The 19,288-nt window shown below is 39.3% G+C and overlaps 1 protein-coding gene across 1 annotated transcript; it reads left to right on the forward strand.

The window, feature by feature from the left end:
- Positions 1–145: 145 nt before the first annotated feature.
- Positions 146–18,891, forward strand: dnajc5ab (DnaJ (Hsp40) homolog, subfamily C, member 5ab). The gene is made up of 5 exons (XM_079181862.1): positions 146–262; positions 13,076–13,274; positions 14,106–14,319; positions 14,815–14,986; positions 15,210–18,891. The coding sequence occupies exons 2-5, from the start codon at positions 13,168–13,170 to the stop codon at positions 15,305–15,307; spliced, it is 591 nt and encodes a 196-aa protein (XP_079037988.1). The 5' UTR covers positions 146–262; positions 13,076–13,167; the 3' UTR covers positions 15,308–18,891.
- Positions 18,892–19,288: the final 397 nt, after the last annotated feature.

The raw sequence follows: 19,288 nt of genomic DNA on the forward strand, positions 1-19,288 counted from the left end.
GGTATGTCGTGAGCGCGCCTACAGTCACCGCGAACGAGCTTTTGGAAAAGAGGGCGGGGTTTCAGCGCGTGAACCGCTCCGCTCAGCCAGGATTGACAGCTCCTTCCTTCCTAGTGTAGCCGTTAGCTCTGTGGCTGTTCTACCCGGCGCTTTGAATGGTTTAGCGGCGGAAAGCAAAGCAGAACTGGGATGCGAGTATTATAAAAAATAGAGTTAACGTTTCGCTTAATTTAAAGATAAACAGAAGCCACTCTAAAACAAGGTAAGAAACGCACACAGTTAGCCAAGTGGGCTAACACAAGTCAGCTTTGCTGCCCTTGGATTAGTTAGCGAGCTAGCGTTAAGTGCTAGCTGGGTTATTCAAACCAGGCGTATCGCCCAGTGCATGCTAGGCTAACCAACATGGATGCTGTGAGTGTTCCTTTGATGCCTGGAGATTATCCGCTTTAACCACGGGTCGACCGTTATTTTCTAGTTCGGTTGACAGTCACGAACCGAGAGCCGTTACATACGTTACAGTATGTGAGGGCAGGCATACGTTGGTTGGATTCTGGTCGTTTTATATCGATTATTGCGACACATTTGACGTTAGTCAGTCTTGAGGATAAACCCGGATTTGTAGTCTATTGCAAGTGAGCTCTAATGTGTTTGTGACCTGTCTTTGGTAGTGTCAGAGAGACAGGTGCAACTGAATAGCATGTCAACAAAAATAGCCGAGCTATCTAAGCATTGTTAGTTAAGTAGTCTAAATTACTTCCATTGTATTGTCCTTAACGGGACAGTACTTATTGCTGAAATGGCTGGAGTAGAGCTGCTGTCTTTCTCACTCTCGTTGTCCTCGTGATGTATATGTGGAGTGGCAGGTGGTCTCAAAACTGTCTCACTGCGTAGGTGTGTGTGAGAGAGCCCGCAGCATGTATGTTTATGGCAGAAGATGTACACATGTAATCATGAAGACTTTGTTATAAAGTCTGGTCAGCCACTTTGGTTCTGTCATTAACTGTAATCTTGTTAATTATACAGTAACCAGGTCCTGCAGTATAAATCATGGTGATGGGTGTTTTTTTAGTAGGCATTACATCAATGTATTCACATTTTCTCTCCCAACTGTGATTCTGAGGACTTACACAGTCTGTTATTCGTTTTTGTCAGAAATGATGAAAATAAATTGCATTTGTCTCCATTTTGAATTTTAAGTTACTTTGTTGTATTTTTGGCAGATTTTAGTGGAACAATCCATTGTAGTGGTGTTGCTGTAAATGTACTAGTTATATCTGTGTAGTGTTACTTACTTCCAGCGTATGACTGCTTGTGGATTGGTCTTTTATTTTTTGATAATTTCTTCTGTGAGCGTGTCACATAGTATAACTGTCAAACCAGCTGGAGGATAAAAGTAGGATGTAAAAACAACACCACAGACATTCGCATGGAGACTAAATCAGGATAAGAGTGCTGATACAGTACAGTTATTGAGAAACTAAAAAGCAATTTGTCCATTTTAAGATACTTTGAACAGCACCGTAATTAAGATTGCTTTCGGTGATAAAAATGTTCTGCTGTACATTTCTTGTATGAATCTCTATAGTCACACAATAGTTTCTACTACTGAAAATAATGTGTAATTGATGAATGCTCCGATCAGTACTTGGCATCAGTTGCATAACTTATTGAAGTACTGATACTTTAAGTTGTCCTGGCAAAATGATAATGGTCTGGGTGATATCTTCATATTGTATGGTTGCCTATTGGTACTTTCACAAAATATTTACACAATGGAATTAATCACTAAAGTGTATATAATGACTAAGTGGGTTAAGGAAAATAATAGAACAGTTTGATTTGCTCATGTTACCATAATGCAGCCTTTAAACCAGGAAAAGACACTTATGTGATCTTACAATAACCAAAATCTAAGACAATATCGAGTCTCATATTACAATACTTGTATAATATCAATATACTTCCCATGTTATTACTTAAAACAACCCATTTGTCCTTGTATTTGATTAAGACTCTTTCAACATTACTGGATATTGTCATCACAATACAAAGTATGTATCTGTAGTGGAGCACCTTTACGCGAATGCCCAAGTATACAATCTCAAAAAAAAATTGTCCATGTCCAACATGGACGAAAAAGAATCCTGTTATTTTTCTGAGTCAGCTGGTCTGTGTAAGGGTTGAAGGCATGATGGTGAATGATTACATCAGTATGAGCTCTGCCACCACTGATCATCAGTGACTCATTAAAAAAGCCAGTCCTGTCAAACAAGTTTACACCTAGATAACAAACCAGCAGTGGGTCAGAGAGGGAGATTACCACTACAGCTACACTGGGGACTGTGGATCAGTTCACATTGATCTGCTGTTTATTCTTTTCAATTGATTGGTTAATTAGTTTATAATATGTCAGAAAATAGTGTAAAAGGGTTAGTTGACTTGCATGTATATGGCAACACTCCAGTCTTCTGACCACTCGAAGCGATGTACACTTCATGTGAACATTCACCCATTCACACACCCATTCATACACTGATAGCCATTGCGGCCATGCAAGGTGCCACATGCTCATCAGGATCTAAACTAATGTTCATTCATGCATACAGACCATTAGTACATTAGCACTTTTCTGGGTCTAGACCTTTTAATCAGCCCTGAATCACTGAGTTTGAGTCAACTGATTTGTCTGGAATTTTTTTCGATTAAATAGTAAATGACCAATGAGCGCAGTCGGGGGGGAAATGATGAGCCAATCAGGGCTAAGGGCCAGGACTCAGGCTTTTGTCAAGCCACTGACGAGCGTTGTCAGCTGTGCTTCAGAACAGAGCAGTAATAATAACAACAATGGAAACCGTTAGATATTCTCTTTTTAACTCACTCCGCTCTTAAATCGCTCAAAGAATGTTGTCATGGGATTTGATCCCCTGTAGATGTGTTGGTCTCAAGCGATTGGTTAGCAAAAATCCAATCCCCGACGGAAATTAGATTAAAGTGGAGGTAATATTAAAATGAAGATGTATCGGTGTTGTCTGACATCAGGCACCGATGGCACAGCTTTCGGTGTCTTACGGGGACATTCCAACATGGAGACTGGAAAATCCGGGGATCGAACCACCAATAATTGTATTAGAGGATGAACCTATCTAGCTCCTGAGCCACATCACACTTTCCCAGGGCCCATAGTGACATCTTCATGCCTTCAGCCTCACATTTAAGAAGTGTTTTGCTTACATCACCCCAACAATGGGTACATTTTACAAAATAGAAACTTGTTTCTGTTCCATGTTTAATAAGAATTTACCTAAGTTATTGTGCCATTTCTCAACTCGAGTAACCCGGATTGGCTGTGTGGTGCAGTGTGACAGTTTCTTGTCAGAGTGTTTCTGCTGTGACCCTTGAAAACCTAAAATTATCCCCCAGCTGGGATTCCTACTTTGGTGATATTTGTATCCCCACATAGAAGGCTGGCAGGGTTCGTATTCAGTCTCTGACATTTGATACAAAAGAGTATTAGACGAGCTACTGCATGAACCGAGCTTTACAGAACCACTTGATTCATTATTCAATCATTAGCATTTTATTATGCAATTAATGAGAGACCAGCCCAGTTCATATTTTTATTATACAGTGAAATGCTCCCTTGCTGTTATCTTTCAGTTGTTGTTGTGTTTATTAAGCAGCATTTCATACTGTCCAAATGCAAAATGCCTGCTTTAACATCACTTACTGCTGCAGCAATGAGTCTAAAAACCTGGAAATGAGTTAGCATTTTTGCACTTTCGGTTCCCTCGTCTGTAAGTCTAACTAGGTTTTTGGTTAGAAGCACAAGCTCAGGAGATTTTTATGTTTTGTTCTACGACATGAATTAAGTGAGTAAATACATTATTTTAAAATCAAGCTCTATTTTTCACTTATTTAAATGATATCGAGCTAGACAGCGTTTTCAAGACACTTCCTCCCAATAATAGGAATTCACCACAACTTGTCGTGTTTCTTATCACAATCGTCCCATCCCGACATGTATACTATAGGTTGGTTTGACCAGCCATTCATCGCTGGTTTCCTTCTACTTGATCCCACGGACCCCTTGAGCTAAACGAGGCCAATCTCGCTTTCAATTTACCTCACACTGCATGAAGAGACAAGAAACTGACTGTAAAGTAATCAGAAACAGTCAATCTCACCCCATAGTTTAAACGTTTACAGGTGTGTAAAACACTTTCCTTTTTTTAAAGGGAGACGGTGGCTGCTGACGGTCTCAGGTCATGTCAGAGAGTCTTGTCATGATGACCGTGTCCTAGACAGGATGGTGTAGCTGTCTTGTGATCACAAGTCACATGAGGCTGTCAAATATTCACTTTCCTTTTTCTTGCGACTTCACACTTTGTCTCTTTCTCACCCTGAACCAAACCCTTCTCTCTGTCAGTCACACCATCGCTGTGTTCCTGACACATCCGCCTCCACCCTCCACCTCTGTCATTCCTCTCTTAACTTTGACTGGGATTCAACATCAGCTTTGTTCTGGTGGATCATGGGTGTTTCTCTATAAAGTACTAACTTCCTGAATAGTGTGAAAAACAAAACTGCAATGTGAGAGTTTCACAGCAAACATGTTCATTATGTTAAAACACAATCTTTCTTATGACTTTATGGAACATTATTTTTAGAAGTTTCACAGTTACACCTGAGCTGAGCTTTTATTATGTACTATAATATCAACAGAGAAAACCCTGTTGGCAATTCATTTTCTGTCTTTTTTGCACATTTATCAAAATTCATTTTCAAATTTCAAATGTATTGTTGGTGAGATGTTTTAAAACCAGAGCAACAGGAAACATTTACAGATTACTTCTACAGCTACAAATTCATTATAAAATGAATACTGTCACATTGAGTGGTGACCACTCCTGGAGCCCACAGTGTCACTAACTACACTCCTGAGAGAAGCAAACAGAAAGGTCTACAATATGTGTTTTAAGGATTCAGAATCCAGGATGTCAAACTTATTCAGCAACAAAAACAGGTTATAAAGATAGAAGTTAAAGCCTACCGATTACAGTGTAAAAGTGGACCACCACATAACAAAAGGCAATGTAATCAAGGAACAACACTTCGTTCACTGTTACAATTATTAAAAAGCAAAAGCATCATGTGTATATATTCAGTATACCTTCAGTTTACCACTATGCAACGCTATTTAGAGATCTGCTAACATACTCATACGTAGAAACCTAACATTTTAGAAATGTATATCTCCTTCCAACCTCTCTGGGTAACGATTATCACTATCACACAACGTTTAACCGTGACAGCTCCAAATCCACAAAACCAGCCTGACAATCTGAAACGATAGCATGAGAGTCTATGGAGCAGAGCTGGATAGTTGTCAGACCCGGGTCGGTACTGGCCGACGCTATAATTGACCAGTCCGTGTTGCAGGACTTAGTGAAGAGTCAATTGCTTTGCTACAACAGATTGAAAAAAATGATCTAATATTTCACATTTGTTGATGTAAACGTTCCAAGTGTGTCCCTGTTTATTTCCTGTTGCAGTGCAAGGAACCTATAAAAGAAGGAATGTTCATTACATAATCTTGAAAGCATTCTATTGACGTTATATGAGGCGGGCAAGTCTAACAACAAAACTACTACTTGGTTGTGTTTCGGCTACAGAAGTACTTTGTTCACACAGGAGTCTCGTGGGGTAAAGCCTTGTGTTTTTGGTCCCATCCACCACACCGACCTCTCTATTCCGACTTCCGCTTACTCATATGAAACTTATTTCACTTCACTTATTTAGTCCACAACAAAAGACGTTTCCCTGCAGTTTGCCTCAGTGATACTAACTCTAACAGAGCTGGCTAACGTAAGCCCTCCTGAATATATGTAAGTATCATAATCCGTTTAATAGATGCTCTATTACAATCAAATGTGTGTAGAATACTACCGGCTTGGCACCAATGGGAGTTCTGTTGACGTCAGAGCCTTCTTTTATTTATTCCTTGTTGCAGTCAAGGAATAAATGTACACGTTCCTTGATTGCAGTGTATGTGGATGACTTCAGCGGGCAGTTCATGGACCAAAGCTGTTGCCTCGCAATTCAACTCTGTTGGAACGCTCTGTACAAAGTGTATGTGCATACACAGTGTACCTTAGCAGAGTCATTACTTTAATGTTTACTCATTGAGAAAGCTCAAGCACAAATGCTGACAGACAACCGATTGGACATTAGCTAATGAATTGGATTGGCCCTCTTTGCATCACAGCATCCTGGGGCCAAGACGTAGAGAAAGCAGTCTGTGGAGTGATGTCTATGTGTCTGTACATTTGTATAAATATATCTATTGTACTATCAAAGGGGTGGATGAGCGCTGGCTGTCATTGTTCTCCTAATAAGTAGCAAGTCAAAAGTAACTTCATTTGCAGTTTGCTTTGAAGATGTTTTGTTACTGAACGAAGAGGCTTTATCAGTTGATTACCAAACAGCAGGTGCCTTAAACAGTACATGTGGATATGTCCTTATCTTCATAGAAAAATCAAAGCCAAATTATACACAACTCTCTGTATTTTGGGCTTAGTCCCTGTCATCATGTGGTATGTTTCTACTCCTAACAAACCACAACACAGTTGGAAAGGGTGGAGATTCCATGCATACATATTCGTCTTGTCAACATGATCTTCAGTCAACCAGCAGTTCTGCTGTTGTTCATGACTATAGAAGAAATATCAGTGTGTATTTCTCTAAGCTGACATATGACAACCCGTGCAGATGCTTTTAATCTCTTTTCACACTTGTTACCATTTTTGGGACAATTCTTCCGTCTCCACTTCTTGGCTCTGGCACAGAAAGAAGACATTGCTGTGTCTCACATAAAGCTCTGAGGGGCTCAGTTCTTTTTCCAGCTGCGAGGTGGACATTGATTTGAAATGTCATTGTTCTCACATGGGCAGGGAACCAAACGGAACCAAAAACATAGTTTTTAAATCCTTTTTATTTTCACGTACAATGCATCAGTGGTTAGTTTCCTGTCCTGTGTGCATGTGTGTGGCAGCTGTGTTTACTGTGTCAGTCGTAGCGTTGAGGTTTCATTACCATCTATTGATTTTCGGCATGTGTGTGTTTGTAATCTGATCTCAATGAATAAGCTGCAACAATCACTGCCTGCCTGTCTGTTTGTCTCTGTGTTGTTGTTTTTATTTTACTATTATAATAGCGCTGCAACTAACCATTATTTTCATTATCGATTCATTCGCAGATCGTTTTCTCGAACAATGGATTCATTGTTGTGTCCATGAGATTGCCTGTTTTAATTTCCTATATCTTCAAACGTCTTATTTTGTCCGATCAACGGCTCAAAACTCAAAAGGTATTTAACTTACTATATGATACAGAAAACAATCATAACCTCAAGACATCCAGTGGGTTGAAGTAGTCATACTTTCCACTGTCTAGTCAGTTTAGACAGGAGGGCTCTATAGCTGGTGATTAAAATCTCCTAAAACATCGTTAGTACCTATACCGAGCTTCAGTGATACTGGGGACAAGAGGTGCCAAATTATATTAAAGGATAATACCCACCACAGTCTTTTCACCCTGCTAGTCTCAGCTGCAAGTGTCCCCAGTCTTACTACCAGTCTTCAGAGGATGAGACAGACTTCTAAATTCATCGTCCACCCTCTACCAGATAACATAGATTGGGGTTATTTTTATGTATTTTCTGATGTAGCAAACTAGGACTACAAACTGCATTATGTTGCGCAACGCTGTGGTACAATGACAATAACCAGAACCGTGTACATAAAGCTTGTACTTGAAAGAGAAGAGGATGTAACTGTAAAATGTCCGTCCTTTTAACGATCCATTGATAATACTATTAAATAATCTAATCTCAGTCTTTTTCATTTAAATGAGCGGTGTCTATCTTCTGATTGCTGTAGGCTTTTAGAAGAATGTTTTTGATGCATTTATGTAAAATTAGTGTGGATATTTGTGAAATGCACAAATGCTCTATTTAATGTTGAGCATAATGGCATCAAAATAGGGCTAAACACGGTGAAACGAGGAGAGAGGGAGGAGAAACAGGATAGTGAAGCGTAAACGAGACTTAGAGGAGAGTTGGTGGAATAGGGGACAGAGCTGAGAAATAGAAAAGGTAAGAAATGATGGAAATGTAAAGCAATGAAGAAAAGTTATAATGGGAAAACCGAGAAAGGACAGAGAAATTAACATCAACTGAAAATCAGGAAAGAGAGGGGGGTGATGTTAATAAAGAAGTAATGACAAAAGTTAAGAGCAGGGAGAGGTGGAAGATAGAGGGATGATGGCAAGAGGGATGGAGTAGAAGTGTAAAATGGATGGATTTCATACAACCTCATTTTTAATCTTATAATTTTAAGAACAACTCATGACAGGAAGGATGACGAGGTTGTGATGTTTGCTTCACACGCAGGACTCATGACATGAACCACACAGACGTGACTCTTTCTGTCGTCTAGCTCTTGGTGTCTGCGTGAAGTGACGAGCTTTTGATGCAAGCTGACAGAAACCGTGCTCTTATTTCTTTCTCAATTCATCTCACACACATGCACACACAACTAAATACGTTGACAAATACCGCTACCATATTCTCCAAACATTTGGCTGTTTAACTGAAATAATGACAGGACGAGAATGTTGCTGTACACCTCTAACTCCTCCTGTGGATGGTTCAGTTTGAAACTACAATTATGTTTCTGTCCTTTTTTGCGTTGTCTGTACTCTTGAAGATATTTGCAGATTCATAATGGTTCCCCAGCACTTAACATAAACCTTTATATAATCTCTCTCTGTGGACTGTGGTGTAATTTAGAGTTTTAAATAAACTTCTCAGTGCTCTCTGGTGGGCAAATTATATAATGGAGTCACTCTTTAAAATCGCCTCAAAGATATATTTGACATTTCTGTACTGACATTTTTTACCTTTCAGCCAATATGAACATTAATTACAATATATTGGGAATTAAAAATGTGGCATGAAATATATTACAGCAATAGACCATAAAATAAGAATTTACTCAGATGAAAGTGTATTAAATAAATTAATAAATGTATATACTGTAGTAGCTTATGCCAACATATAGGTCTAAAATAAAACACCTTGGTTTATTGAGACTGACCATTGATCTCTTCTGCTGCGTTTCAGCACGTGGGAAAGCACATGCACTCTATACACAGAACAAACAGGGCTATCTTTTTTCACAGCAGTCTTTTCTAAAAACCTTCAAACCGCATTGCTCAGTTCTCCACCCGGTACACCAGCCTGCAGTCGGTGAATACTAGCACATGATTCGTTGCACCAGTGCTTTTGGCCCCATCTTTCTATTTCACTTGCTTTTATTACGTTCTTTCATCTTCTACACAGCAAGTCAATGTGAGCATACAGAGGAGAAAGCACCATCTTTGGCAGCTATTCAGATTTTTACATAGCATTGAACTTTGCTGGATTATGCAGGAACAAGGAGGTTTTGATTTATGTGTGGGAGCGGCAAAATATTCTTATTTTGTGCCGTTCGACATGTAGAGGATGAGTTGTGACCCTGACAAAAGAAATGGCTTTATTGGCACAGATGCAGCCTCAAAAATGTACTCCACTGCAAGTGTAATAGGAAAGTGTTGTGGGTAATGGCTGCAAATCAATGCGCAAGACTGTACAGAAATGGTGACTTATTATATGAGACTCAGTTGTGAAATAACACACGATTTCAGTCTCCCACTCGCACACGTTCACACTCTAAGACACAGGCCATATGCTGTCTCCCTCATCACACCGTGTGTTAAATCTTTCCCGTCTGTTTGGTCCTGTGAATGGACATTTTGACTTACACGACGAAATGTCATTGGCATGTCGGCTAAAGCAGACAGTCTTTTGGTTCAAGCTCAATATGATGGTTGGGTGTGATTATTCACACACACACACACTAGCACAGTCTTTCAGTGTGTTGATAATCCCTGGAGTACGGATGAAACGCATTTATTGGTTAATTCCGGTCGGGTCGGTGGTGAATCTGTGTCGTGACTGGTTAATCAGAGGCACAGCAGTGGGCGGGATTTAGGGAGGTGTTACATTGACTGTCAGGGGAGTGTTGTGGAGCCATTGTGGCCACAGCTGCCATCTGGTGCCTTATAAGCCTTTACAGAGACTAACGGCTGACACACAAATGAGAACTTTGAAAATATGTTTGGCAGTCTGATGTCTCATCTTATTTCAAACTAATTTTTTCTTTACATTCTTTCAAAAAGGATGTGTTTATGTTTCTTTTAAACTTCATACTGCCTTTTTTTCTTACATTGTAGCGAGTTACAAGCTGATAAAGTCAGACACTCTCAAAAAAACATCATTGGCCAATTTAAGCTTATCGCAGTTATATAAGTGTTGGCAAATACATTAGTTTTCCCATCAAAGAGAACTGAAAATGTCCCAAAATGTCCTTTTCAAAGTGCTGGTCACTAGTAATGTGTATGGAAACAGGTTTATTAAACAGGTCCCTTTATTATTAATGAGCTATGTTTTACACAAGCACAGTGTGCTCGCTCGGATTCATGCAGAACGACTGATACTGACTAATGTCTGTGTTCTTAATCATTTCTAAACGTCACTCAGGAATGTGATTTATTTGATCGATGTTTTAGATTTTACATATATTATTGAGTTTATATATATATTGACATTGCTGTCCAGTGGTGGCTGCTTGGGATTGTTTCCGACTTGTGTGATTCAACAATTTCCAATAGTTTTTTTTTAAATCCAAAAGTCAGTGTTTGTTGAAAAAGGATAGGTGTAATTATTTCGAAAATTTACGACATGTTTTATTTAACAAAATATTCTGCTTCATATCATAGTTTTGGCTGTTTAGCCTTTCAAAATCATTTCTTTAGGGTGATTCTTTTTTTTAGGACATTTAAAGCTTTATTTGAAAACCTCGATATAAGAAAAAATATATTGAAATTTGGTACAGCCCGACTTTGCTCAAGAAATAAGTTATAGTTTTATTTTAAACATAAATACATTCTAATCCAGTTATCAATTATTATTTTTAAATAATATATCAAAAAGCAAATTTTTAGTAATGACAAAGAATCAATACGAGTTTTGCCAAAGAACCAACCAATAAGGAGCATCGATGAGAGTAAATGCTCATCAGAAAGGTGCAGGTCTTGTGGTGACGACAGGCATGCAGCTTATTTTCCTGTTAATTTAAGTCGAGCACACTCGTCCAGGTGAAGTGTGTAGCTGAAGGCTTACTGTGGTCTCTAAGCCTGTTCACCCTCATACACCTGCTGTCTGACAGCGTTGTAACAACCAGAGGGTTACTGGTACTGCACAGCTCAAAGGCCACCAAATGGATTTCAAATCCCTTTTTGTAGCAGCTTTTGTTGTTAAATAACACATTTACAAATAAGTATTTGTAGTTTAAATGTGTGGTAATATTTACATGGTTCATAATCATCTCTCTTCCTGTTTGAAGTTGGTTTATTTGCCTTTATAAAGCAACTTATTCACTTTATGTTGTCAATGGGTTTATTGTGTTTTTTTGTAGTCTGGTGGAATTAGTTTATCATGAATTAGCTGTACATAAGCCCTGTCCACCCACAGTGGGTGGATTAACTGTTGTTTTTCATTGTGTCTGGCCTGCAGCTGATCTCCTTCAGCTATTTACCTGCATTGCATCAGGCTTTTACTAAATGACTTAGCATTGCATAACAGTAGCGTCAACTCCTAAATCACCAATATTTCAACACAGCTACAGTAGCTTGGACAAGAAAGTAGTGATATAAATGTAATGTTTGGTGCTCTTAGATTGCTGCTAGACTGCGCAAACATATTTTTGACTGCAGTGAAAATGTGTTGTTTTTTTAAGGCCACCACTAAACTAACATCTCATCTTTATCTTAAACACATTAAACGCATTTATTCTTCAAGAGTCGATGATGGTCATGTGTCATTTTGCAAGTAATAAGCTGTGCATTGTAAATAAAGATGTAGGTTAAGGTAGTTCCCCCACAGTCACCACTTCCATTTTAATGCTATAAAGTCAGAAAAAAGTCAGCATTTCTCAACCTTTTTTGCACAGCAGACTCTTTGTATTGATAATTTCGCCGCGGACCAACCGACTGGGCCCACCTATGACTGCTTTGAGATAAAGTTGTGGGTTCACATGCATGTTCACATTTTGTCTCACTACTGGAATTTAGTATACCAGGACTTGAGGGTGGATACGCACAATTTTAATCTTAAGTGTATCAGTTAAGTATCAGATAAAACACAAACAAATTTTTCTTTTATGTTACATTTCAATTATTAAGTAGACGTATAACTGCATAGTATCTTGATTACTGCAAATTGTGAGGTGGGAAATTGGCGTTTCAGATTTCCCAGAATATCGATCGGTGCTCCCATTCACACATGACCCCACGCAGGAATTGTTCCTGAACATTTCAGGGATAGTCTGCATGTGTGAAAGGGACTTAAGATGGGGGGGGTATTGTGTCACGTAGTATTTATATTAGCAGCAGCTGCTTACTTTACTTTACCTCAGCTAACATACCTCTCACGTACTTCCTGCTTCTTTACGACAGTCTTTCTGTTAGAGCCACCGCCTCTTGTTTACTGAAGCTCCTGAACAGTTGACTTACCGGAAAGAAGAGGTTCTTTCAGGACACAGATTATAAATCTCGCTGCCTAACTGGCTGCGTGACATGGACTTAGGTTACCCTGGTTTATCTCATTTATTTATTTCTCTTCCTCTACACAACACACCTTTTAAATCCCGCAACACCATGTTAACAAAGCAGCTGACCATGAACATGCAGCTTGACAAATCAGTATGAAAGGTGGAATGAGTGATATTTGGTTTCGATCATTATGTCCTGCTCAATTCTTCAGAGTGTGTTCTGGTGGTGTTTCTACATTCACACAAGAGCTCATGAAACATGACAGCCTCTATAAAAATGTACCAAAGCAACTTGTTTTGATTTAAACCTTTTAGTTTACCAACTTCTTTTGTCCTCTTCTCTTGTTTTTCTTCCTACCTGACAGGTGAGAGGCTGAGAGAGTGAGGGTGCGAGTGAGAGAAGGAGAGAGAGAGAGAGAGAGAGAGTGTGAGAGAGAGAGAGAGAGAGAGAGAGGCCATGGAGCAGCAGAGACAGAGATCTCTCTCCACATCAGGAGATTCGCTGTATGCCGTGCTGGGAGTCGATAAGACAGCAACGACAGATGACATCAAGAAATGTTACAGGTATGTGTTGATACCCACACAGGAATGTAATACAACAGCCCCATAATCCATCTTTGATATTGAGTTTTTTAATGTAGCACCACTAGAGGGAGTCAGAGACCTCTGACTCAGCTTAAATTAGAAGTTCACGTAAGCAGTTCTTTGCTCTGTATTGCTTCATTCAGCTTTTGAATCAAGCATATTGAATTACTATATTTAAATGGTGAGTTTTTAATAAGTTTTAAAGATGTAAAATGTTGATTTCATTTTTTCGACAACAGGAACTTTCCCTAGTAGGGACTAGGAACCTTTTAAAGAAACTCATTGTGTTTCGACCGCAGGGACTAGGGGGGTAGTCCTTTAAACTATAGGAACTTTCGGGGTGGTGTTTGCAGGGATGACTGTTGCTAGTATGAATTTCGGATGTGGTGAGCGCATTTCTATTGGTTTGATAACAGTAAAAATCAAGTTAGTCTTTGCTCTCGGCCTCTGGAATAATTTTTAAAATGACAGAAAGAAAAAGATAGAGAGATCACATGAGCGAGCGGTAGGAGAGAGAGAAACAGCGGGGTCCTGTGAATGGGTGAGCAGCATTCTTAATGCAACAGTCATTTTGTTTCTGTGACTGGTAACCGATGTTCCTGTTTTTTATTTCAATTCCAATCTCGTTAATGAAGTAATATTTCTCAACACCACGGTGAGAAGAAGTATCTAAGGTGCTCTTTTAGTCGTCCATCCTCCAAACATTGTAGTTTCACCGCAGTCACAATGTTTGTGTTTTTTATAAATGTTTGATAAAAGACCAGCATAACAGAGAAAACCTTGCCAACCGTACCTTTCTTTTTTTTACAGGAAACTAGCATTGAAGTTTCACCCGGACAAGAACCCGGACAACCCAGACGCGTCTGAAAAGTTTAAGGAAATCAACAACGCCCACTCAATCCTCAGCGATACCACTAAGAAGAACATCTACGACAAATACGGTTCTCTGGGGCTCTACGTCGCAGAGCAGTTCGGAGAGGAGAACGTCAACACCTACTTTGTTCTGTCCAGCTGGTGGGCGAAGGTAGGACGGGGGCCAAAACATGCATTTATTCTTTATGATCACCTTTAAGTGAACTCAGAGTGATGTTGGCCTTACAAGTATATTTAACTTAACTTCTCTACTAAATGTTTGCTTATATGAACTCTTGACAATGTCCGGAGAATCAGGTCCGGAGTTACCCTTCTACACATAATCCTGATCGGTGCACCCTTTTTCTTTTGACAAAAATATCCTAAATTACATCCGCTGTGTTTCAGTGTTGTAAAACGATGAAGATGCTCGAGGGGTAGTGAATACTTTGTGTTGGCACTATGTATTCCTTACTTTAACTCCAGATGCTTTTCACAGCACATAACCTGTATTCAGATAAATACATTATTCTCAATATCTGCTACTCCGGTGTATAATCCGGATTCAGTGTTAATTGTTTGCCACGTCTCCATGCTATCCTCTGTTCTACCGAGTCCTTCATCAGGTCAGTTGTTTAACTCTGTCTCTCTCCTCTTCATCCCACAGGCCTTGTTCGTCTTCTGCTGCCTGTCCACTGGCTGTTATTGCTGCTGTTGCCTGTGTTGCTGCTGTAACTGTTGCTGCGGTAAATGTAAACCTCGGCCGCCCATGGACCAGGAGCCCGAGTTCTACGTCTCCCCCGAGGACCTGGAGGCCCAGATGACCGCTGACGAGAGAGGTGAGGGCAGATACTGAAAGAAAACACAATACTTATCTATCATATATATCTTGTATATACAGTAATATCATGTATATTTACATAATATTTAGACAATGACATGCAACACTTCATTATAATCAATATTAGGTCCAACCCTCTATGATTCAACAAAGTAAACATCAAAGTGTAAAAGAAACTTACTGTGTGTGTGTGTGTGTGTGTGTGTGTCTGTCCTCCCCAGATGGCGGTGAGCCCATTGTGATGCAGCCCTCCTCAGCCACAGAAACCACCCAGCTCACCTCTGATGCCCGCCAAAGCTACAGGACCGACGCATACTAGACACACACACTCACACATACAGCTAACACCTGGCAGTTAACCACAGTTATAGTAACAACCAATAACACACACGCACACACACCAGCAAATAATAGATACCATCTCTCACAGTCAGCCATCACTCAGCCCAAACGTTTACCTTTCATTCACGTTCATTTTGTAATTAATGTGAAGTGAGGAGAGAAGGAGGACAAATCAACACCAAACTAAAAAAAGATATATAAAACTATTCTTTTAACACTAATACCAGTTTAAGATGAATCCGGCCAGAGATATTAAACACTTAAAATAAGCTTTAATGTTTCACAATAATGTTTTTTTGGGGGCAAAGATCTTGACGGTCATTGACGGCGTGTCTTTACAGGAGGCGTTTGGTTTTTAGTTTTAACTCTACACAGGAGTGAAACAACCCAATGTGTATTTAAATGCTTTAAGTCTATTTTCTTCCGTGCTACATTGGTTGTGTGTTGGGCTCTGAGCAAAGCCAAAGCGTTGGCGACCTACACATGCAATCTGCATGACGCACATTTCGCCATCTGTCCATATCAGCTGGGCTAACCACGGACTGTCCGCATGCAGCCCGAAGGTTATGATGCAAACTGTACGCATGACAAACTTTGTACAAAGACACACACATCTCTTCTCAGTTTTCTATTTTGTGCCTCCTCGTCTCCTCTGTCCTCTGTCCTCCTGCCTGTAACCCTGAACTCAATCTCCCTAGATGCACAGGCGTATCCTTTTGCGGAAGTGTTTTCGCCACCTGTGACGTATAAAAGAGGCGTGACACACAGCTGTGCCACACGTCATAATTAATTGACGTTGCTTTAAAATGACGGCTCCGAAGCACAGATGTCTCATTTTGTTAAATGCCTGTCTCCTTGTGTCCTCTTTCCTTGTGGGTCTTCCTTCGCCCGCATCTCAGGTGGGAGGGACAGGGAGAGGAGTCGAGGATGTACAAACTGAAAAATGAGAAGAGCTTGTTGTAGAAACAGAATGTCTATGTCTGTTTTGGACTATATCCGACTCTTATGTGCTGTCGACACTACAAGGAATTGACATCTCACATATTTGCCAAGTGGAAATTTATGCAATACGTTACAGGAAAGAGTTTTGGGACACGTCACACGAGTGTTTTACCCTTGATGTCTAGAACTTTAAAAAATATCTAGATTTTGTTCTTCCTATACTCAGAAACTGCTCGTGGATGAGAAACAAGCCGCCTCCCTTTTGCTCGTTCGGAAACTCTCCTAAGGCTTCTCTCTCAGCCCAAGGCTGGCTGGAGGTAGGACAGTGATCCTGTCTGTCTTCAGTTAGGAGTTGAAAGGACTGTGTGGCGCTGTGGCTGTTTAAATGTCCGAAGAGGTCAAAACTACAGCAACACGTAGTCTATAGAACAACTTTATTGTAAGACCAAAGTGTTTCTGCTCATGGAGCCCCTCTCAGTGTGGAGAGGGCAGCTCACACTAGCATCGCGCACCCTCACCATTGAAACAGTTTGCTCACTTAGATCTGGTTCAGCAGGTTTTGTCCATTCTGAAGTAATTTGTTTGTTTTTTTGCTGTGGCAAATGGAAGTCAGAAGGTCTAATTAACATTCCTGAGAGATCCCTAAATTCATTTCTATAAGTCTGGCATGCAGACACCCTGAGCAAGTCAATCTCCTCTGTCGTCCAGCACGTTTATACTGCATGATTTAAGCAAGTTTTCAACCAGACAGAAACCGCTTCCCTGAGGAAACACCTGACTGAACAGATACCTGGAAATCTACACCAGCCAGCAGACAAATAGTACGGCTCAATGTTGACAGTGACGGGTGTGTTTCTCTACACCCTCACAGAACATCCTGCTTCTTTGATGGAGTCTGAAAAGGTCTTCTAGTAATAATGAACTCCTATTAAATCTTGAAAAAGTTATCATATTGCTTCAGTTTCTCAGTAGTAGTAGCAGTAATAATTAGTCACGTTCCTTGTTATTAACGCTACTCCGTTGTAGATTTGCCATGGTCCTCTTCCTCACTTCTTCACTTCTTCCTTCTTTCATGTTTTAACATTGATCCACTTTCTCTTCCGCGTGCGAAGGATTGACTTTTGAAAGCTGTGTGCGCTGTGGGAGCCAGTGTTATTAGTAGAGACATTACCGAGTACAATATCGTACATTAGTGACCTCTTGGTGTCATCCGGACAAACAGACATATATACACTGATTGAGCCCACTTTTAGTGTGTTTTTAGTTTTCAATTTGTTTTGTGAGAAAGTAACAATGCTGTACATGTCGTTTAAAGTGAATGTTTAGATTTGACGTCACTGTGTTTCTTTCGAGTTGAACACTTCTTTTGTCTTCTATTTGTCTCTGTAGAATTGCTTTTCATTGTTTTTCTTTTCTTATTTATGTTGTTAATGAAGGGAGGATATCGATATCCAAAGTCTTATTTGTTTTATGTGGCAGCAGTTTTGTAGATTAAATGATCCTCATAGCAACTGAAGAGCAGTTTACAACAAGCCGACTGATTACTTAGAGTATCATTTTCCAGAATAACACTCATTTTCTTCTTTTGTAGCTTATCTGTATTTGTCGTACACAAGTAGCACTCCAGCTCTGCTAAAGTAGGAAATACAGGAACTTTGTGGTTGTTTGTGTCAACAGTTGGATTGTTGTTGTGATTGAACCAACCAGGCTAATTTATTCAATATATTTCCTTCGATTCCTCAATCAAACACTTAGTTCATTATGTATTTATACATATCATGAGACGGTGCAATATGAGCTCAATAATTCTCTCCAATTCTCGTCCAATTGCAAATTTCAAAGGTTTCAGAGAATCTGCAGGTTAACAATCGTAAAAAAGGTTTTTAATTAGCTGCGTTTGAAGCCAAAAGAATAAAGCTAAGAGTTAACACAATAGTTATTGTGTCAGCTAAGGTAAACACAGTTCAAAACAGGCTGCTTAAGTCAGACTTATTCTTTGTTGTAGTATTTAAGTTTGAAATTCAGCTTTTGGACTCCAATTAAGGATTAAAAAGATGTTTTAGGAACCTTTTTAAAGAGTTTTAATGAAACTTGAAGATGCTCCTTTTAAATCAGATTCCTCTTGATTAGTTTCATGTCATGTGTCCGCTGAAATGCCACATTGTTAAAATCCCTCTTTTCCTTTTTTTTGTAATTGTTCCTCTATTGACCAAACATGCAACAGTGTCTGAGTGAATGCACGGGGACGCCTGAAATACATAAACCTGGAGTCTAGAAACTTCTCGCTAAAACAATGAGAAAATAAATAACAAGAACCGATGTAAGTGAATACAGCGACCAGATGATATCGAAGCATTATTTTATTTATTTTATTTTTCTTATGTTTTTATTAATCTATTAACAATTAGCTTTCTTGTCGAGGGGATGTATAGAATTTTAGATGTGAACTATTTTGACAATGATGTGGCAAAATGACAGACCTGCTGTATATACACGCAGTGGCACAGTGCATAGAGACGTAGAGGTTTTCTGTTCTTAGCATGGACTCATGTCAGGCAGATGTGTGGGAACATGAAGTATATGATACACTGTTGTAAAATAAATGTTTCTGTTGCTTCAGAGCTACTTTTCTCACTGTCTTTGATTTAAAAATGGGAAATACTTTTGTATTATTATCATAAAATGTTTGAATCTGCAATTACTTTACATTTTCATGAAATGTATTGTTGAACGTTATCAGCAAAGATAACTATTATAATTATTATAATTAATGTTAAGTGTCTACTGAAATCACACAGAGGAAGCTTGTATAAGAAGAAAAGAAGTGAGCAGAGATAGCTGCCGCGCAAGGCATATTATAGGATGAAGTGAAGTCTCATTTTTCATCGGTAGAAAGTCACAATAATCATATTGTGAAATAAATTGATGTGATAAGCGATTCCAAATAAAGTAAAACATTTAAACTAAATAATTATTAGTTACTATAAGGAACATTTAAAAACGCCACATTCCTGGC

Source organism: Pholis gunnellus (genome assembly GCF_910591455.1).
Source record: "Pholis gunnellus genome assembly, chromosome: 2".
Taxonomy (NCBI): domain Eukaryota; kingdom Metazoa; phylum Chordata; class Actinopteri; order Perciformes; family Pholidae; genus Pholis; species Pholis gunnellus.